The sequence below is a fragment of the Delphinapterus leucas genome, chromosome X, assembly GCF_059928025.1.
Source record: "Delphinapterus leucas isolate spDelLeu-1000000601 "Yukka" chromosome X, BTC_Dleu_Yukka2, whole genome shotgun sequence".
In the NCBI taxonomy this organism is placed as follows: domain Eukaryota; kingdom Metazoa; phylum Chordata; class Mammalia; order Artiodactyla; family Monodontidae; genus Delphinapterus; species Delphinapterus leucas.
In genome coordinates this window covers 37,085,460-37,107,699 of record NC_143150.1, presented here as the reverse complement: position 1 = coordinate 37,107,699, position 22,240 = coordinate 37,085,460, and the positions used below count along the sequence as shown (strand labels likewise).

At 40.7% G+C, this 22,240-nt stretch overlaps 1 protein-coding gene across 9 annotated transcripts in view; it reads right to left on the bottom strand.

Moving 5' to 3' along the window:
* Positions 1 to 21,436, bottom strand: part of CHRDL1 (chordin like 1) — a 112,269-nt gene extending 90,833 nt beyond the window's left edge. For 6 of the 9 annotated variants that reach the window (XM_022556733.3, XM_089904178.1, XM_022556731.3 and 3 more), the window contains exon 1: positions 17,967 to 18,063. In XM_022556733.3, coding sequence (XP_022412441.2) covers positions 17,967 to 18,063 — 97 coding nt within the window. Of the gene's footprint in view, positions 1 to 17,966; positions 18,116 to 21,284 lie in introns of those variants that run through there. The other 3 variants (XM_022556730.3, XM_022556734.3, XM_089904176.1) reach the window with 2 other exon arrangements.
* Positions 21,437 to 22,240: the final 804 nt, after the last annotated feature.

Below are 22,240 nucleotides of genomic sequence, written 5' to 3'. Positions count from 1 at the left end.
TTATAGATGGTCTTTATGAAGTTGAAGAAGTCCCCCTCTATTTCTCGTTTGCTGTATAGTGTTGGCTTTTGTCAAATGGCTTTCCTGCATCTATTGATATCATCCTGTAGTTTTTCTTTTTTAGCCTATTGATGTGATGGATTATATTAATTGATTTTTCAATGATGAAACAGCCTTGCATACCTGGAATAAATCCCACTTGACTGGATTTGTCCTACATTGTTTGATTCAATTTGCTAAAATTTTGTTGAGGATTTGGGCATGGGAGATATTACTCTGCAGTTTTCCTTTCTTATCATGTCTTTGTCTGCTTTTGGTATTAGGGTAATACTGGTCTCATAGAATGAGTCAGAGAATGTTCTCTCTGCTTCTATCTTCTGAAACCGATAGTAGAGTAGTACTGGTATTATTTCTTCCTTAAATGTTTGGTAAAATTCACCAGTACGTCACAGCGTGGTGCTTTCTGTTTTGGAAGATTGTTAATTTCTTTAACAGATATAAACCTATTCAGATTGTCTATTTCTTCTTGTGTGAGTTTTGGTTGGTTGTATCTTCCCAGGTACTGGTAAGTTTCTTCCTAAGTTATCACTATGATGGCACGGAGTTGTTCATAATATTTTTTATTATGCTTTTGGTAGTAGTGATGGCCTTTCTTTCATTTCTGATATTAGTAATTTGTGCCTTCTCTCTCTTTTTCTTAGTTAACCTGACTAGAGGTTTATCTATTTTATTGATCTTTTCAAAGAACCAGATTTTGGTTTCATTGATTTTTCTCTACTGTTTTCCTGGTTCACTTTCATTGATTTCTGCTTTAATTTTTAAAAATTTATTTTCTTCTGCTTACTTTGGGTTTGATTTGCTCTTCTTTTTCTAGTTTTCTAAGGTGGAAGCTTAGATTATTGATATTAGGTCCTGTTTTTTTCCCTAATATATTAATTCTATGCTATAAATTTCCCTCTAGGCACTGCTTTCACTATATCCCATGAATTTTTATGAATTATATTTTTATTTTCATATAATACAAAATATTTTGAAACTTCACTTGAGACTTCTTTGACCTATGTGCTATTTGGAAGTATATTGTTTAATCTCTAAATATTTTGAGATTTTACAGGTATCTTCCTGTTATTGATTTTTTAGTTTAATTCCCATGTGTTCTGAGAGCATACTTCGTATAACTTATATTCTTATAAATTTGTTAAGGTGTGTTTCATGACCCATGAATGTGGTCTATTTCGGTGAATGTTTCATGTGAGCTTGAGAAGAATGTGTATTCTACTGTTGTTGGATGAAATACTCTGTAGATGACAATTAGATCCAGTTGATTGATGGTGTGGTTCAGTTTAACTATACCATTACTGATTTTCTGCCTGCTGGATCCTGTTAATTACTAATAGAGGGGTGTAAAAGTCTCTAATTATAATAGTGGATTTGTCTGTATCTTCTTGCAGTTCTGTCAGTTTTTGCGTCACATATTTTAATGCTCTGTTAGCTATACACATAATTTTCCTTGCTCTGAAGTCTACTTTGTCTGAAAGTAATATAGTTACTCCCACTTTCTTTTGATTAGTATGTGTTAGCATGCTATATCTTTTTCCATTCCTTTACTTTTAATCTATATATATCTTTACATCTAAAGTGTGTTTCTTGTAGACAACATATAGTTGGGTCTTGTATTTTTATAAGCCACTTTGATAGTCTGTCTTTTAATTGGTGTATATAGACCATTCACATTTAAAGTGATTATTGATAGAGTTGGATTAAAACTGATCATATTTGTAATTATTTTCTATTCATTTCCCTTGATTTTTTTTTCTTTGTGTGTGTGTGTATTCCACTCTTTTTCTGCTTTCTCTGGCTTTATTTGAGCATTTTCTATTATTCTATTTTCTCTCCTCTCTTAGCATATCAATAATACTTATTTTTTAAATTTAGTAGTAGTCCTAGAGTTTACAGTACACATTTACACTAATCTAAATCCACTTTCAAATAACACTATACTGCTTCACAGTTACTGCAGGTACTTTATATTAGAGTATTCCCAATTCCTCTCTCCCATCCTTTATAAAATCATTGTCATTCATTTCACTTTTCCATCAACTATAATCACTCAGTACACTGTTGCTATTATTATTTTGAACAAACTTTATTCTGTTAGATCAATAAAGAATGAGAAAAATAAAAGATTTTTTCTTACCTTCATTTATTCCTTCTCTAACACTCTTCCTTTCTTTATGTAGATCTGAGTTTCTAACGTATATTATTTTCCTTTTTCCTGAAGAATTTCTTTTAATATTTCTTGCAAGGCAAGTTGATTGGTGAAAATTTCCTTCAATTTCTGTTTGTCTGAGAAAATCCGTATTTCTCATTGACTTTTGAAGGACAGTGTTGCTGGATACAGAATTCTAGGTTGGTGGATTTTTTCTTTCAACAATTTATTTTTTTAAATAAATTTATTTATTTATTATTTTTGGCTGCGTTGGGTCTATAGTTTTCTACAGTTTTAGAAGTTTTAGCCACAACAATCAGGGAAGAAAAAGAAATAAAAGGAATCCGAATCGGAAAAGAAGAAGTAAAGCTGTCACTGTTTGCAAATGACATGATACTATACGTAGAGAATCCTAAAGATGCTACCAGAAAACTACTAGAGCTAATCAATGAATTTGGTAAAGTAGCAGGATACAAAATCAATGTACAGAAATCTCTTGCATTCCTATACACTAATGATGAAAAATCTGAAAGAGAAATTAAGGAAACACTCCCATTTACCACTGCAACAAAAAGAATAAAATACCTAGGAATAAACCTACCTAAGGAGACAAAAGACCTGTACGCAGAAAACTTTAAGACACTGATGAAAGAAATTAAAGATGATACAAACAGATGGAGAGATACACCATGTTCTTGGATTGGAAGAATCAACATTGTGAAAATGACTATACTACCCAAAGCAACATACAGATTCAACGCAATCCCTATCAAACTACCAATGGCATTTTTCACAGAACTAGAACAAAAAAAATTTCACAATTTGTATGGAAACACAAAAGACCCCGAATAGCCAAAGCAATCTTGAGAAAGAAAAATGGAGCTGGAGGAATCAGCCTCCCAGACTTCAGTCTATACTACAAAGCTACAGTCATCAAGACAGTATGGTACTGGCACAAAAACAGATATATAGATCAATGGAACAGGATAGAAAGCCCAGAGATAAACCCACACACATATGGTCCCCTTATTTTTGATAAAGGAGGCGAGAATATACAATGGAGAAAAGACAGCCTCTTCAATAAGTGGTGCTGGGAAAACTGGACAACTGCATGTAAAAGAATGAAATTAGAACACTCCCTAACACCATACACAAAAATAAACTCAAAATGGATTAAAGATGTAAATGTAAGGCCAGACACTATAAAACTCTTAGAGGGAAACAAAGGCAGAACACTCTATGACATAAATTCTCTGGCATCTTTCAAGATGTTCTCTTTGTCTTTGATTTTCTGTACTTTAAATATGATATGCTTAGGTGTAGGTTTTCTCATATTTATCCTGCTTTGTGTTCTCTGAGCTCCCTGGATCTCTGCTTTGCTGTTTGTCATTGCTTTTGGAAAATTCTCAACCATTATTACTTCAAATATTTCTTTTGTTCCTTTCTCCTCTCCTTCTGGTATTCCTGTTACATACACGTTACACCTTTTGTAATTTTCCCACAGTTCTTGAATATTCTGTTGAATTTTTAAAATTATTTTTTTCAGCTTGGGAAGTTTCTCTTGGCATATTTTTAGCTCACTGATTCTTTCTTCAATCATGCCCAGTGTACTGATGAGCTCATCAAAAGAATTCTTCATTTCTGTTACAGTGTTTTTGATTTCTCACATTTCTTTTTGATGGTTTCTTAGAGTTTTCATCTCTTTACATTGCCCATGTACTCTTACATTTTGCCTACTTCTTTCATTAGAGTTCTTAGTACCTTAATCTTATTTATTTTAAATTCCAAGTCTGATAATTTCAAAATGTCTGCCATATCTGAGCCTGGTTCTGACACTTGATTTTTCTCTTCAGATTGATTTTTTTTGTCTTTTAGCATGCCTCGTAATTTTTTGTTGAAAGTCAGACACGATGTGCTGGGGAAAAGTAACTGAGGTAAGTAGAGCATTAGTGTGAGATTCTATGTTAATCTAGCTAGGAGTTAGGCTAATTTTACTGTTTTTTTGTAGCCATGGTGTCAGAGGCTAAAATTTGCCTAATGTCTTTGTTTATCCCCTCCCCACTGTTTTTGGGTTTCCCTAGTTCTCCTTCTTAAATAGTGTCTAAGGCTTGCAGTCCTTTCAATCTCCTGTTATTATACAGGACTCCAATTGATGTGGTAGTAAATTGTGGGGGAAGGAGAAGTGTTCTATAATCGTATAATTAGCTCTCAGTCTTTTAGTGATCCATGTCCCTGAGCTGTGACCTTCAAAAGTGCTAATTAACTTTGCTCCTCCCCATCAATGTAGGTGAGACAGGACGGTTAGTGGAGTTGGGTATATATTCCTTCTTCCAGGTTGGTTAGGCTCTGATAAAGCCCAAATCAGGGACTTCACTGGTGGTGCAGTGATTAAGAATCCGCCTGCCAATGCAGGGGACACGGGTTCGAGCCCTGGGCTGGGAAGATCCCACATGCCAGGGAGCAACTAAGCCTGTGCACTACAACTACTGAGCCTGTGCTCTAGAGCCCACAAGACACAACTACTGAGTCCACATGGCACAACTACGGAGCCCACGTGCCACAACTACTGAAGCCCGTGTGCCTAGAGCCCGTGCTCTGCAACAAGAGAAGCCACTGCAAGGAGAATCCCATGCACCAGAACGAAGAGTAGCCCCCACTTGCTGCAACTAGAGAAAGCCCCTGTGCAGCAACAAAGACCCAATGCAGTCAAAAAAATAATAAAAATAAATAAATAAATTTATTAAAGAAAAAAAAATCAGTTAGGCTCTGGTAAAATCACTTCCCTTGAGGCCAGGCCTTAGTTATGGAGAACAAAGAGCTCTGGGCTTATTTCAAAATGGTTACCTTTTCCCTCCTCTCCCTGAAACAGTTAGGAATTTTTCACCAAACCTGAGAACCTGGTGGGGATTCTGGAGGTAAAACTCATGAAGAAAGAGTTTTTCTCTACCAAGTTAGAAAATGCTCCTTTGCCAGCAATTAGTCAATTACCTGCTAAGTGCTCCTACCAGGATCCAGCAGTGGTAACTGTATTAGCCTGTCTTTCCAGTTTTCAGAGTAAAAAACACAAGGCAGTTTGCCCTGTGACCTCAATTTTCTGATTCATTTAAGAGGAGTTGTTGATTTTCACTTCCTTAAGCTTTTTGCTTATGGGAGTGACAACTTCGAAGCTCTTTACGTGTCAGACCAAAAAACTGGAAGTTCTTTCTAGTCTCTAGTCTCTTTTCTGTGCATAAATGTGTATAAAGTCTTTTATTATAAAATTAACAGCATATACAATATACTGGGTTGGCCAAAAAGTTCGTTCCGTTTTCCCATTAAAGTTTTCCCATTATGGGAAAACCCGAACGAACTATTTGGCCAACCCAGTACATTTTGTAAACTACATTCTAAAATTAACACATTGTGGAAGTTTTTGTGCCATTAAATATTTCCCCCATACCACATGCCTAGTAACATGATTCTCCACTAACACAGCTGAACCATAATTTCTTAACCCATCCCCTATTTGGGGGTATCAAATTGTTTCCTTCTCTTTCTTTTTAAAAAAATTCCATGAAAAATATCCTCGCATATAAGGGCTTCCCTGGCAGTCCAGTGGTTAAGGCTCTGCACTTCCACTGCAGGGGGCCCGGGTTTGATCCCTGGTCAGGGAACTAAGATCCCACATGCCATGCGGTGTGGCCAAAATATAAATAAATTTAAAAATATATATGTTCTTGGATATAAACCAGTGTATGCAATACTGGTTATTTTCTTAACATAAATCCTTAGAAGTAGATTTATTGGGTCAAAGGTTTTCAATGCTTTTAAACTCCTGATCTACACTGTCAAGCTGCCCTCCAGAGAAGCTACACTAATTTACTTTCCAATTGCAGTGTGTGAAAATGTCCAACACAGGATATTTTAATTGCTTAAAACTTTTCAAATTTGGTGAGGGAAGTGGAAACAATATTTCTTTTTTTCTTTATCAGGAAGGTTGAATACATATTCATTTCTAATAAGTATTTTTATTTCCCCTTTTATGATATTACCATTATTATTATTAATATTGTCATATTAAGCTATATTCCTGGACTAAATGCAAGTGCTCAAAACCATTTATTAATTAAAAGAACTCAGAAAAATCAAAATTACTTTGCAGACGTAACTTGTATATTTTTCAGCCAAATCTTAGGAATACAATTTTCTTGGTACACACACAAATTAGACTTCTGCTCCATGGTGTTCTAGAATGGAGTAGGAAAGATTTTTAACAATCCCTGCATCTTTAACTGAGGAGAGACAATCAAGAATTTCCCAAAACAAACATCGAAATGAGGCACCTTTTGCAAACTTCCACATGTTGGTGAGAGGAGAATGACTGTTTCTCTATAATAAATTTATAATGTAAATGACAAACACCTAAGTTATTTGTATTTCATATATACAACTTATCTAGACATTTCAGAAAGAATCTGAATATATGCTTAGAAGCAAATCCATGAAGGAGCCTACTTAAGTGGCATTATTACGCTAGTATAAATTGCCTTACTTGTATGGTTCTTCAGCCACTTATCTTGGATGGAGGTAAGCTAGAAATTACTTTGTCGATTTAAATCCGCATCGCAAAGTAAGATGGAAGCTTGTGTATTATGTATTTGATTCTGGATTATTCTGTCAGAAATAATTAGCTCACTCAGAAGTTGACATCAGATCTACCTACTAAAAATATGAAGTTGGATGAGCTTTCATTATCAGCGATGTGATCTACATGGCTGTGTGATTTATTCCTTTCTTGACGAAAAAGAAATGGGATAATAAAAGATAAGGACCCCTGAAAGATTAAGCAAGCATTAAAATAAGACATGCTGTCAAAATATGGGTTTCAAGTGCATTTACATATTTTTAATACTCACATCCAAATTGTTAAAGATTCTAACTTGCAGGAAAGTCTGTTTCCAAAGGAACAGTATACAGCGATGCCACAAGGAGGGTATTCTTTATATATACCTTTTAAGCAAGTTGCTATCATTTCTCTGAAATATCTTTAAGACAGGTTATTTCATGGACACTATTAAATGGATCCTTTCAGTATACCTGAGCTCACCACTATTCATGAAAACCACAGGTAGGGCTTCCCTGGTGGCACAGTGGTTGAGAGTCCGCCTGCCGATGCAGGGGACACGGGTTCGTGCCCCAGTCCGGGAAGATCCCATATGCCGCGGAGCGGCTGGGCCCATGAGCCATGGCCGCTGAGCCTGCGCGTCCGGAGCCTGTGCTCCGCAACGGGAGAGTCCACAACAGTGAGAGGCCCACGTACCGCAAAAAAAAAAAAAAAAAAAAAAAAAAAAAAAAAACCAACCGATAATTCAAATAACTTGCTTCAGCCAATAGATTCTGTTTGTCCCAAATTCAGCCTCTAAATAGTATTGGTAGACAATGTGTGAAACTGAGTGATCTAAATTTTCCTGCTCCAAATTTGGCTCAAAGGCTAAGGAAGTAGATGATAAATGTAAAAAGGAGCGAAGGAACCAGGTCCTGAAAAACATAGAGCCAGATGAGAATGATGATAATAGTAATAATGAAAACAACAACAAAATTTGTTGAACACTTCCTATGAGCCAGGCTCTGTTCTAAGGGTTTTACATCCATAAATTCACTAAATTCTCACCACAAGCCTACAAGGTAGATCGCATTATTAGCCCCATTTTACAGATGCGGAATCTGAGGCACAGGGAGGTTTGGTAACATGCCTAAGTTGACATGACTAGTCAATGTATGGAGCTGGAATTCAAACCTAAGTAGTCTGGCCTCAGAGCCAAGGACTGGAACCACTATAGCATTTTGCCTGTCCTGCTACATGGTTGTAAGGTGCATGTCACCCACTTTTAGAACTTGAAAAATAATGGGCTTCCACACATTCTTCTCTAACTTTTTCTCAAAATACCTTTCCATCCTACCTCTGAGACGCAGCTTTGCTCACCTTTTAAAGAATAAGGTGCTGTCTGTAGTGAAGTCAAGTCATGCTCAAATAGATTATATGAGATGGTACAGCTGGCAGACTGCATTTTGCATTTTTTTTGGTATCCATCTCAATGATAAATCATAAAGTATGAAATAGTGCCCATGCTCTCAAAGGCTATGAAATCTAGTTGGGAAGCCAAGAGTACCCCAGCTAAAGGTTCTTTTTCATTCTCTTTATACGTATCAGCACTTTCCTCATAATACTCACATGGCATTTATCTCATATTACGATACTAGTGTCTTACAAACTATGCATCTTGAGGATGAAAATATCTTACTCAAACACTAACTTCGGAGAGAAATCCGACCATAAATACAAATATAATGGTCTTCATCAAGTACCTTGGTCCTATTACCTCAGAAACATGGGATTTTGCCAATTATGCCCCAGACAGAAATCCACTTATTCCTGGAAGGAGCAAATTCAGGAACTGAAGGCAGAGACAAGGAGCTAAACAGTAACATCACTGGTGCTATTAAACAATGCTTCTGTAATTACTGACACTGTTTTTTTTCTATTACATAGCAAAAGTAAACACTATAATCTTTAAGACATTTTTTTACAGTGGCTGTCCAAGATTGAGCAGTTAGCACAATTATAGCTGATCTATCCGTGAGTACACCGAACAATGATCACTTTTCAGAAACTACGATAAAGTCCATTTCAGCACATGCTTATAAGTCTGAACTTTTAAAAACTTTTTGCCGTCACCCAGGAGTGAATTTCATGAGTTACACAGCATCATTGACCACACCTAAAGTCCCAGTATATCATCTTGGACAAGAAGCACAGTGAGCTGATTTTACTGAAACAATGATGCCTCGCCAACTTTTAGGAGATATAGGCAAGAAAAGTAAGCTTATCACTTGCCAGTACCTGAGAGATACCAGCTGGAGAATTCATGACTTACCACTAACTCATGGTATCTGTTGAGTAGAACTTGATCCCAAAGGAATTCCAACTAACATTTGAGATGGACCTTCAACCTGCATCATCATAGCTATTTTTCAAATGGTTCAGCTGGCCCTAATTAAAAGTGGCAATCCCTGCTACTTTAGGGGGCCCTGTTAACAGAAACAATGACGACAAAAAGTAAACAACAGAGATGTGCCACTATGCCATCAATGTTTTGCCCAGCCATTACTGTCTAGCACCCAGGACTAGGTCAAAAGGTCAATAACTTCATCACCAGTCTAAAGGCAAGAAAACATTCCCACGAGCTGTTTTCAATAAGAGCTATTACCGTAGACACATCATCATGTAAGTATAACAATAATATTTATTTTATTATAACACATACAGTCAGTAGAAAGGGAGAGATGGATCTTTGCTGTTCATTATATGAGAGGACAAATCAAGTAAACAAATTCCTTAAGAATTTATTTTTTTTAAAAAAGACTACTATAATAGTGAAGGAAAAATTAAAAGCCCAAGTACTTTCCTTCTGCCATTCATCAAACTTGAAGCAGAATGGAGGAAGGGCAGGATGTAGTAGTTACTACAGAAAAAAAGGGTCCTATTTCTCTAGAAATTGGGTTTCTAGAATTGAAGTCTCAGTCAGATTTCCTCAGGGCTTTAAGACTTCATTTCCAGGCTGTGGAAGCCAATGAAAAAGGAAAGCCAGGAAAAAGCCAAGTTCTTCACTTTGAGTATACAGCTTATTCCTCTTTATCTGGGGGTTAATTACCTTATTCCTATTTGTTGGATCATTCGTCCAAAATCAATTCAACTTAATATATATTGAGTGGCCTATGCACACCACGGCCTTCCTACTACCTGCCTTTTCTACTAGCTTTTCTATTAGCAGGTGGGCAGACTCAACGAGAAGAAAAGGGTCCATATTTCAAAGAGGTTTGACAGTTGAACAAGGCGACATTATTGGCTAAGTTGAGAAATGGAGATTTTCCATGAAATTTCAATTCATTGTGCCCTTCTATCTCCCATTAACATGGATAACTGGGACTTGATGGTATTCTCATTAGTCTTTACTATGAGGCCATAGGAGATCCTTTTACAGAAAGGCTGTTCAGCTGGTGAAACCTGATCTGAATAATTTTTCTGGCCAAAATCATCTCTTACTTGTCATCTGGCATAGGACTTTGGGCAAAAATCAAAGCTCTTCTTCGAAAAAAACAAATTGTTTTTTCTATCAGCACCTCAGCTGCACAAGTCTCTGATAAAAGGGGTTTACTTTCCGCTTGGTCAAGAATTCAAGTTGTGCTCTTGAACTTTTCACAACAGGATCAACTTTGCATGTTCTGCAACTGGCATCTAAAATATTCAGCTTTTGCTTTAGACAACATGAGTTATATCTCCACTGCAGGTGCATTTTAGAGAATCAGTCGTTAATTGGCATAATAAACCAAATTCACTACAAGACAGTGCTTCATTTTTATAAAACAATATGTACGTACAGCTGAGCGCAGAAAAAAACACTAGAAGCCTATATGGCAATTAACCATGATTAACGTAAATGTTGAGATTACCAATGACTTTTGTTTTCCTAATACTTTTATGTACTTCTGAATGTTAAAAAATGAGCATATGGGCCTTCCCTGGTGGCGCAATGGTTAAGAATCCGCCTGCCAATGCAGGGAACACGGGTTCGAGCCCTGGTCCGGGAAGATCGCACATGCCGCGAAGCAGCTAAGCCCGTGCGCCACAACTACTAAGCCTGCGCTCTAGAGCCCGCAAGCCACAGCTACTGAAGGCCAGGCACCACAGCTACTGAAGCCCGCGCGCCTAGAGCCCGTGCTCCGCAACAAGAGAAGCCACTGCAATGAGAAGCCTGCGCACCGCAACGAAGAGTAGCCCCCCACTCGCCACAACCAGAGAAAGCCCACGTGCAGCAACAAAGACCCAACAGCCAAAAATAAATAAAGAGTTGCCTCAGGTATATATATATTTTAAATGAGCATCTGTTTTTAAATAGAAAAAATAACGTTAATATAAACTTTGCTTAGGGCATCTGATAATTGACAATCCAGTCTAGTAGACATATTAAACAACCATTTGTATAACACTTATATGTTCTAGCCTTCAATTAACTTATATCATCCAAAGTTAAAATATCTGGGCCACTTTTCCTCAGCACTTACAGAAAGACTTTTACTGAGTTAAAGACTTTTTACTGAGTTAATACTTGCCCTCTTCCTTTACAGAGGGTTAATAAAGAAATGCCGAACACAATTCTTCTCTCTTCTATGAAATTAAGGTTACAGTTGGTGTCTTTGTACCACCCAGAATGTGCTTCATGCAAACATCCCATCATTAATACTGTTTGAGTAAGTGGGAGGTGGGAAATAAATCTCTATAGATGAAACTATAATTTTCTCTTGCCCACCAATGGAAACTTTCTCTTTTTATCTTTTCAGGAATCATAAGCCAATTTAGAATGTGAATAATGTACCAAAGCAGGTGTTAAGAACATCTACCCTTTCTACTTTCCTCAGATTGCCTCCATTTTTTTTTCATCTTTTAGAAAGTCATCTTGCAACTATTGTTTCATGTATAACCTGTATCTAATCTTTTTAGAAGTAGGCAGGCTATAAATCTTAAATGAATAAAATACTCTTTGCAACAATCTTGTGTCAATGATAAAAGTCCGGGTGTGCTCCAAGTATCTAAAACCAGAGCCTTGGTTTCCCTTGTCCCACCTCCCCAACCCCTATTCTGGCATCCTTTAGTTTGCTGTCCAGAAAGCAAGAATTCCTCTCAGTTAGAGAGTAGAGAATCTTTAGTTCAGAGAGAGCATGAATGACTCAACCAATACCACATACCAAGCAACAGAACTGACCAGAAACCAGGTCCCCTGACTTAAAGCACAGGCCACTCGCCATTAGACTACGAGGACATTCCAATCCTACTGAGAAGTCAGGGAAATCTAAGAAGCGTGGACATAAAGGCACATATTTTTAACCTTCCTCACAAATTTCCTTTGGCTTAGCTTATTTAGGTTCCAGAATAACTTTAGTCCTAGTCTCTGTCTTTTAACTCCCAAATAGTATACTGCCTCTCTTAGGAATTCTGGTTACAAAGTTCTTTATTCACTTACTCGGATCATCTCATGTGTTAAGTGGCTGCCATGTGCAAAGGACTGGGCTTCTCTTCAAGAGAATGCACTGGCTTCCTCAGAGAACTGCTAGACACAAACTGGTGTAGTGAACAGGACACTGAATTTGGAGACCTGGGTTTTCATTCTGGCACTGCCTTGGACTTACTGTCTGGCCTTACACAAAGTCACCTGACCTCACTGTGTTTCAAGTTTCTCATCTGAAGATTAAGGGGATAATATCATTTGGCTTGCAAGAGAGTTACTTGAATCGCTACCACTTATTAAAGACTGTGTGCCAGCCACTGTCACAAAGCACTCCATGTGAACAGTCTCATCAGTTCTTCAAATGACCATGTTGATGGTCAGTATGCTATTATTTCCCCAACTGTACTGATAAAGACCACTAAAGCTGGAAAGATTAAGCAACGTTCCCAAGGTAAGTAAGGAAGTCACGGAGCTGGGGTTTGTATCTATGTGGACCCCAGAGCGTCCATACCCAACCCCACTGGTTCCCCCCCAGTATAAAAAATAATTATGAACATACTTTGAAAAGCATTAAGCTATCTAATTTTAAGGTATTCTTCATTTATTCTACTTCCATCTATTTAAACCCCTAAGATGTCAACAGGTCTACTCTTCTGCTAGCTTCTTTCTCTTGTCAAAAAAATCACCTCGAACATCCAAGTGAGAATCTACAGGTGGAAAACTCAAGCCTTCTTTCTCTTGTCAAAAAATCACCTCGAACGTCCAAGTGAGAATCTACAGGTGGAAAACTCAAGCCTTCTTTCTCTTGTCAAAAAATCACCTCGAACGTCCAAGTGAGAATCTACAGGTGGAAAACTCAAGCCTTTCTGGTTGGCTTTCACAATAAAGAGTCTGGGTAGGCTCCATAAGGCCATGATCCCCATGTCTCAAATTTTCTAAGTATCCTCTTCCTTCCCTTCACTCTTCTGGGGACTCGCCCTTCCTGGGAAGTTCAGAGGCCCATTTTCAAGCAAATACAAATGTTGGAAGCTTTTCTCCTGAGGAGAAAAATGAATGAGAATCTAGTCCCTTGGAAGATCCAGCTAACTCACCTTATAAAGCAGGAATAGACGCCATGAAATACATGAACAATTTCTCTCCCCAGGATGACTGCCAGCCTTGGCACAGGCTGGTCCATTTGAAATACATAATTGAATATTCTTAACAACTCAATTCTTCTACCTCACTTTGATCAATAGTTCATTACCTAAGTCAGAATTGCCAAAAGAGGCAAACCCTTCAGCCTGTTTGTCCTATATTTGCATGAATATTAAGCACTGAATGTTATGCTTCTTTGAACTTCAAAAGAGCTTCCTGGCCTCTTTTGACTACAACTTTAACAACAGAGCATAATGGAGTTACACAAAGACTTTTTCCCGGCTAAAGACCTCATCCCGGCTAAAGACCTCAAACCTTGCTGCTTCTGGACAGTAACAAACTTTTATATAAGCCATAAATGGCTCATTCATCCACTGTGATGCACGTTCAGTATTTCCTGGGTTCCTGAACCTGTCTTCCCTCCTGTGAGAGCAAGGGAATTCTGGCTAATTAGCTACTAGTAAGTGGTAGCACCCACTTCTACTTTTCCTTGTGCAAACAGCTTTCTGCAATTAAAGCATTTTCTGCAGACCTCCTCAGATTCTACACCAACTGAGTGAGCATCTTTGACCATAACAGCATCCCCTCTCATTCCACCCTGATGCCTAAAACAGGAGAGCAAACAGGCTACAGAGCATCTGCCTTGACCTAGCAACTTACACTCGAACCAGCCTGTGAAAAATCAAAAACCTTGGCTTCCTTGGGTAAAATGGTATCAGGGAACAAAGAGAGACGGGAAGCTTTATTAACTTTACACTTACATGTTTCCTGAAGTTTTTCTAGTTTTTCCTGAATTAAAAAAAAAACCCTCTTTTTACTCCTTCCACCCCCATACCTATACCCTCCTCTAGAACTCGACGGTAGAAATATGGGAAACAACATGTCCTTTTACTTTAAAGGACTTTTACCTGTTGTAAAAGTAGTATTTGCCAATTGTGGAAACTTTGTAATAAAGAGAAGTACAAAAATGAACAAAAGTAACAGTCGTGCACCTACCACCCAGAGATAAAAAGTTAGCTCCCGGGGCTTCCCTGGTGGCGCAGTGGTTGAGAATCTGCCTGCTAATGCAGGGGACACGGGTTCGAGCCCTGGTCTGGGAAGATCCCACATGCCGCGGAGCAACTAGGCCCATGAGCCACAACTACTGAGCCTGCGCGTCTGGAGCCTGTGCTCCACAACGAGAGAGGCCGCAACAGTGAGAGGCCCGCGCACCGCGATGAAGAGTGGCCCCCCGCTTGCCACAACTAGAGAAAGCCCTCACACAGAAACGAAGACCCAATACAGCCAAAAATAAAAAAATAAATTAATTAAAAGAAGGCTCAACATTTTAAAAAAAATAGTTCCCTATTGCACACCATGCATGAATATAAATTTCAGATAGAACAGAGAATTATGGGTAAAACCCCAAATTATGGAAGCAGTAGAAGAAAATACAAGAATATGGAGTAGGAGGAAATTCCCTCATGGTCCAGTGGTTAGGACTCCTCGCTTCCACCGCAGGGGGCACGGGTTCAATCCCTGGTCAGGGAACTAAGATCCCGCATGCCGCACAGGGCAGCCATAAAGGAAATGAATGACAGATCTGACTACAAGAAAATTTAAAACTTCTGTATGGGAAAATACAACTTATACAAAGCTTAAATCAAATGGCAGACTGGGAAAATAATACGTGAAATACAAAAGTTAATAAAAACATTTGATGTTATGTTAATAAATATGCTTTTGCAAATCAGTAAGACACGCACCCAAATGAAAGCCAATTCAGTGAAGAAATACAACGGAATTAAAAGTAATTGAAAAGATACTCCAGTAATAGGAAAGTATCACAACAAAACTGAGATATTATTTCCCCTATTAAACTGGCCCTAAAATACAAAGCTTAATAATTCTTTCAGTGAAGGAATTAGAAATGGACATGCATACAAAGATGGTGGAAGCATAAATTGATACAACTTTTTTTGAAGGAAATTTGACAGTTCTTACCAAGATTAAAACTGAACATACACTTTGACCTAACAGTTACTCACAAACACTTGCCTAAGTGCCTTAAGGCATCCATTAATGCCTTACTTATAGTAATAGCAAAAACTGGATACAACCTAAATATCTACAAATAGGGACAGGTTAAACAAACCATGGCACACTCATATAATTGGGAACTATGTAGACATTAGAAAGAATATGGTACTGTTACACTGCAATGTTCTAACATGGAAAGATGTCCTGGACACACTGCTGAATAAAAGCAGGTTACAGAAAAAAGTATATATAATATCCAATTTTTGTAAAAGAAAAAACCCTACAGACATGTATATATGTTTTTATAACACACAGAGAAAAGAGTTTGGAAGAACACACAGCAAACTATTAGTAACGGTCATCCCTGGGGAGTGGGATGGGTGTTGAGAGATACAGGTTCTTTATGAAGTTCAGATACTTTCATATCATTTTGTACAATGAGTATTATTAATTTTATAATTTAAGAAATTTTAAAATAAGTTAATATAAGTATTTTCCCGGGCTATCAAATTTTCAATAAGCAGTGTTTGAATGGTAGCATAATAGAACATTACATGGATCATTTACGTAACCACTCCCCACTGCTTCTAACTTCTCTTAGAGCCGTTATATAAATCTCTGCGCATGTAGTGTGTGTGTGTGTGTGTGTGTGTGTGTGTGTGTGTGTGTATCAAGGCAACATACCTAGGGCATATGCTTTGAGAGTTTCCTTTTAGTGGAGGTAAATTTGCACATGTCTTCGAGACAGTTAGCTTGGGTGTGGCCACAAAGAATGATGCTGAGTGGCTCACTCAGGGAATGACCATGACCTTAGCCTCATTATCTGACTATAAGCCTGAAACACTAGACCAGAACTGGTCCATCTGTTACATAATCATTTTGACACCAACTGAATATCAAAGGGGCTTGGGACAGATTCATAAGCAGTAGGAAATGTCAGAGTGATAGTTTTGGGGGTCTGTCAATCGTTTTTCAATCATATTTTTCTTTGGTTTGTCAGTTAAGCTCTAAGTTGCATGGACAATATTCCTCAATTCTTCACGAATATGGAAGGCTTCCCAGAAGAGATGGTCTTCTAACAAACAGTTGCAAGCTTCCCCATGCTGCCAGTAAGTCCATAAGGGAAGTTTCTTCCTAAGAGAGGAAGGATTTTTAAGCCCAGCTGCTTGTGAGTTCAGCTGAGAATGGATGGACAACTTTTCTATCATATCCACTTAAATCAAGGAGGACTTCTGGAAGAGGAGGGTTCTGAGGTCGATTACACATTCAAGTAGAAGGAGAAGGAGGTCCGTTGAGGACTGCAAGAGAAGAGGCTGATCCAAGCTTCCTTAATGATACCGTGTCCTGCTAAACTTCCTGCTGTGCCTCGATCATACTAGATATCACCACGGATTACTCATGTTTAAAAGCCTAATCAAAAGCACTATTTCTCCCAGGAAGGAGACTCACTTTACTATGAAAATCGTAGTGGGGCAGAAACACAGGTAACAATGGAACAGGTTTGGCACTGTTCTCCCTGTCAGCAAGCCTCATGCCTGATATATTTAACTTATGCTGATAAAGGAGATAAATGTTTAAGTGATGGGCTTCAGATGCTGTTTCAGCTCCTACCAAGCATATTTGCACAGTTCCTTCTCATGAATAAGCTCAGTGGAGCAGAGAATGCCCCTCTTGGACCAGTTCCACTTTGTGCTTCTTTTGACGCAGCCAAAAAAGGGAACTAGAGCGATGGCTTTTCCTTCAAATTTAGGGCCAGGGTCCACCTCAGAGGTGGCTGCAAGTGGCCCAAAGAAGGTGAGGCTCACAGTGGGCAAAGGCAAGCAGAAAGCTCCTAACAAGAGCAGCGGTGTCAACGGTTACTCATAAATCTCCCAAATGTGGCTGCGAAGAGGGTTAATTACCCCCCTTTCCTGCCACTCTGCTTTCTCCAATGTGTCAGCCCATCACACGGATCGCTGACTTTCTAGAAATATTCCCTGGCTTTGTGGGGACGTTCCTTTCAATAAATGGCATCCAATTTGCTCACGGTCCCTGGAATCTCAATTTCCTCAAAGGATTTTTCATCTCAACCCAGTTCATGTGAAGGTTTTTTCCTTCTTCGTTTTTCAGCAGAAGGGAAGAGGCAGAGCCTGCTTTACATTTTTCTTTTTTTTTCTTTTTCTTTTCGGTGTTATTCTTTTTCATAAACTGAAAACCTTTGCTGAAGAGTCTGAAATTTGGGAAAAAATCCAGCTCATCTGTCAGATATTTCAAGAATTACGTAAAATGGAATGAGATTTGTACAGTTTAGAACAGGAAAAGGAAAATAGGCTAATGTGTCATGTGTCCTATGAGATGAAAACTATATGATAATCAGAAAAACAGCCCCAAATTTAGTCAGCCCGAGTCAAAGCTCTCATTCTTTTACCAACTCAGGCAAAAACCAGTAACATTCACTTTCTTCTCTTAGGATAATGGCACGGCCACAGTTGGGCTAAATCACAATCTCTTCAGATTATAATCACATTTTCAAAGAAATTACAAGAAAGTATCTTGTTTTTTAAACTCAAGACACTTACGTTTTACTTGCTCTGCTTTGCTTCCTTCTAGGAAAAGAAAGAACAGCAACAAGGAGAAGATGTATCTCATGCCTCCCATCTTCCACTTTTTTCTCATTCTGGCCACTGCAAAAGGCAACTTGAAACTTTCAGGGCCCTGGGTACTCAAGCTGTTGGGAAGAAAGCAGAAAAAAAGACTTAGAACAGATCCTCTGGAACTGATGGAGATCTCTGATGCTTAGGCTCCTAACTTGCTGGGGGAAAAGTGCTGGAGAATTTACATAAGTGAAAGCATTGTTTTTCTGCTAAGAAAAGAGAACTTGCCTCTCCTGTCTTGCAAAGACTGTGGGGAGAAATTCAAGCGGATGAACATACATTCCTATACAACGCTGAGGCTAAATCCTTGCAGGCAAGTCATAGGAAAGTAAAAATAAATTTTGAAATCCTCATTTCTAAGGGAATTAAAGTTGATTTCTCAAGAGATTTTCTTTGGGAGAAAAGGGAAACTGGGGTTTGCAAAATGGCCATTTTGGCAAACAAAAATAATAGGCAGTGACCCAAACAATTTCTGAAATGAAAGTTAACTGATCTTAGCTTCAAGACTACCGTTATTATTAATCCTTCAGGGATGAGGCACGACTGATCAATGTTTCTCCTGTGTCTCCTATGAGATCTATAAGGAAAAACTCTTCCAACGGGTGATTTGAAAATATTTAAATAATTCGAGAAACACCACATTTCAATTTGGGGTTAACATTGGATGGGAACTGAGCTCAACGATCTTTTCAGAGGGTCCAACCTAAATATTGAGTATAGAGAGCTGGATGGAATGCAAGATGATCATTCTGGAGAGCTGAATTGTCTTTGGGCCGTGATGTGGATGCCACAGCTCTTACTTTAAACGCTATGAAGTTGGCCAGGTAATTTAAAATCCATTGTTTCAAATTACGAGTATGTAAGTAACCAAAGAAAAACTGTCCATGGAGAATAAGTTATGCTATCAGCCAGGATTTGCAGAACTGGTCTGCCTCTCTACGTCCTCCCTGCTCCTTAAACAAGGATAAATTCTCCTGGGACATGTTCCTAGCCTTCCAAAGACCTGGGTTCTCATGTCTTGGTCCCCTCTGTGAGCTTTTGGCCCAGCTTCAATCACTGGAATGTCTACCTCTGTCCTCTGAGAGTTACCAGGTTCCACTGAAGCAAATCATTTCCACGAATGCTTTAACACAGCTACTCATCCCAGTGAGGTTTCTTCCTGAGCCTACTTTAATAAGCTTATCCCCCAAGCCTCCAAATGAGAAAGATTTTTTTTTAACCGCTGAAATCCAATTTATCACAATCACGTATGGGTCTCAGGGGGGATTTCTGAAACCACGGTTTTCGGGTCTCCCCATGCAAGAACCAACCGGGTTGTTTTTCTTGTACAATGGTTGGGTGATTCGGTGAACAGTAGCATTGCCTCATAATTCAAGCTGGCAAGAAAACAGATCTTAGAATTTTTTTGCTTTTCTTGGGTCTCAACTAATGGTATGAGCAAAGAGAGAAGTTGGTGACTAGAGAGCAATTAATCTCTTTTGGCGTTCCTGTCATCTGTGTGGCCTCCCCGGCTGGGATGTAGAACATCAGAAAACGAATCTCTTTATAAATAATCACTTTTGATTTACAAGATCCTGAAGTCCTGCCTTTGTATTCTGTGCAGAGCTATAAACCTGGAAGAGTTCCCTCCCCAGGTCTCCGTTCAATTTCTCTTTATCGCTTTAACTTTTTCTTTTGGGGAAGGGGGGCCGTTCAAGACATTTGTTAGGGCTGCAGCAATAAACACCAGCAAGCATTGCTGAGCAAGCATGCCGACTCTTACACTTGCAAAGAGCCAAACTGTCCTTAATTTTTCAAATTACACTTTGACCCAGTTAACTGGAGTTATTTCGGTATTAACTCTCTGTCTGCTTCACACAGGCCGTTGTGCCGTTGAACTTGCACTGGCTCTTTTACAGGTTACTTAGAAATGTAGCCATTGACATATTTTGGGGGCATCCAGGCCCCAACAAGAAAACAACAAAGAAAACAAAATTCTGGGACTAACACTGCAGAGTGGGAGAGGGTGAGTGCACTTTACAAGAGAACAAGAAACAGGTCAGAACCTAAAGGAATGTATCCATTAAGGTGCCTCCATGAAACAAGCATTCACAAAGTTCATTTGCGTCAAGCAAAGGGACCAAGGCTGGGACTGCAAGGCAATCTGGGCCATCAAGTGTCAGGGGTCTGTCGGTTCACAGAAGAGGTCTCCTGGGTGGAACAGAATCAGAGACGTTCCCAAAGGAAGGCTAAGGGATGAGCACATGGGCCAGCTCTTCAGGACCCACAGTGTTTCTTTAATCCTGCCGAGAGGCTTCAATGCCCTTGCAATCTCACATTCACTATCATCTGTGAGGCAGCCTCCAGGGTAGCAATCCTCTTTCCAACAAACAATAAGAAGACACTGGATTCTCAGGCCCGTGTCCATCAGCTAAAATCCTCTCCCCGGTCTACCACCCAACAAGAAAAGCTCGGTTCACTGGTGGTAGGTTGTCACTGAAAAATGGCAGCTTCAGGCCAGGGTGTCTCTGGTCTGAGTCGAGATGCCTTCATCGCTGCTATGACTGAAGAACAATGCCCCGCCATTTGGCTTGCAAAACACCTTTGCTATCTATCATTTCATTTTATTCCCCACAACAACTCCACCTTCAAAATGGGCATCCTGGAGCCCAGAGAACTCAATTGCGCATTCTCATAAAGTTAGTGGCAGGGCCGGCAGGCACCAGAAGCCAGGCTTTCCAGGCCCTCCCTAAGTTCTGGCAACACTGCGTTGCTCCCCGAGCCTAGCGTCTCCAACCCAGACGCCAGTGGTCCGGGCCGGAAAATGAGGCAGATGTCCAGAGGGAGCATAGAGGAGCCTCTCGCCCAGTCCGCCCTGTTTGGTTAACTTGAGCACGTATGAACTACCTACGGGTCCAGGGCACCTCAGCAAGCCAGCAAAAGGCTCGGGACACATGCGATCACTAAGGGGACCGTAGAAACCCGTTACGTAGCTACCCAAGTGGCCTCCCCGCAGCTCCAGAGCCTGGAACTACACAGGCCGAGCGAGAGTGGCGAGTGGTGAGTTCGAATCCGAGGGCCTCCGACCTGCCTTGGTCTGGCGCCCTGGGCTCCACCTCGAGCCGGGCCGCGGGCAGCTGTGGCGGAGAGCGGGTTAGGGTGGCAGGTCGGGTAAGTTCTGGGCGCCCTGGGGGAAGACGGCCCACCTGTGCAAAGGCTGGAAAGGAAGGGAGGGGAAACGGGCGCCGGACACCGCTCACTTACCTGGCCACCGGCCTCCTCCGTCTTCCACGCGTGCAAGCGCTCCGAGCTCCCCGGGGCGCTCCTCCGAGGACGAGGACTCGCAGGTTGTGGCGAGAGCTGGAGTGCGCGCGAGGGGGGAGGGGGGACTCAAAAGTGGGTGGGAGGAAAAACATCACCGCCCTCACACCACGAGGGAACAGCGGCTCGCTCGGCTCCCGGGGGCAGAGATAAGGCGCGGGCGCGGCGGCCCGGGGCCACCTGCCCGCCCGCCGCCCGCTCCCCACTTGGCCCGAGAGGCCGGCCGCTCGGCGCGGGCGGGAATTCCGCGAGCAAGCAGCCGCTGCAAGCCCGCACCCTTTCTCCGCCCCGGCACCGCCGCTCTCTCCCCGCTCCCCCGACCCGAAAGTTAAGAAATCGGGAGAAAGTGTGAGGCTCAGCCGGCGACTTTCCCATCACGCAGCGCCCACACGGCACCCCCCTCCTCTGGCTAAGCGAGCGTTGGGGTCTTAAAGGGACCGCACATCTCCTCCCGCCCCTCCGCCCCCTCTGCGCTGGATGCACCTAGGAGCTCCCCGCCGCTCGCGCGCGGCCTGAAGACCCCGGCTACCCTCTGACTTCCCCGCTGGAAGCCCGCAACCCCCTCTCCTCCCGCACGACGGCCTCTCTGCGTGCACCTGGCCTGGTCCTGAGCCGGTGCGCGGGACGCAGGATGAGTTGGCCTCGAAAATTATGCCCTAGCAGGCTGCTTATCATTTCCGGGCATCTCCCAAACCCACGTCGCGGCTAATGAAGTGACCAAGCGTTGGTGCCCTTAAAGGCAGGATGGAGGTGGGTGTGTGTGTGGAGGGACAGGGGACAACTTAGAAACCTGCTTTCGCCCACAGAGGGCTCCTAAGTCCCACGGAAAGGGCCTCTGATAACTGTTAGGTGTCTTGAAGAAAACTTAAGAGTGGCTCACCACAGCCATCACTGTTCTA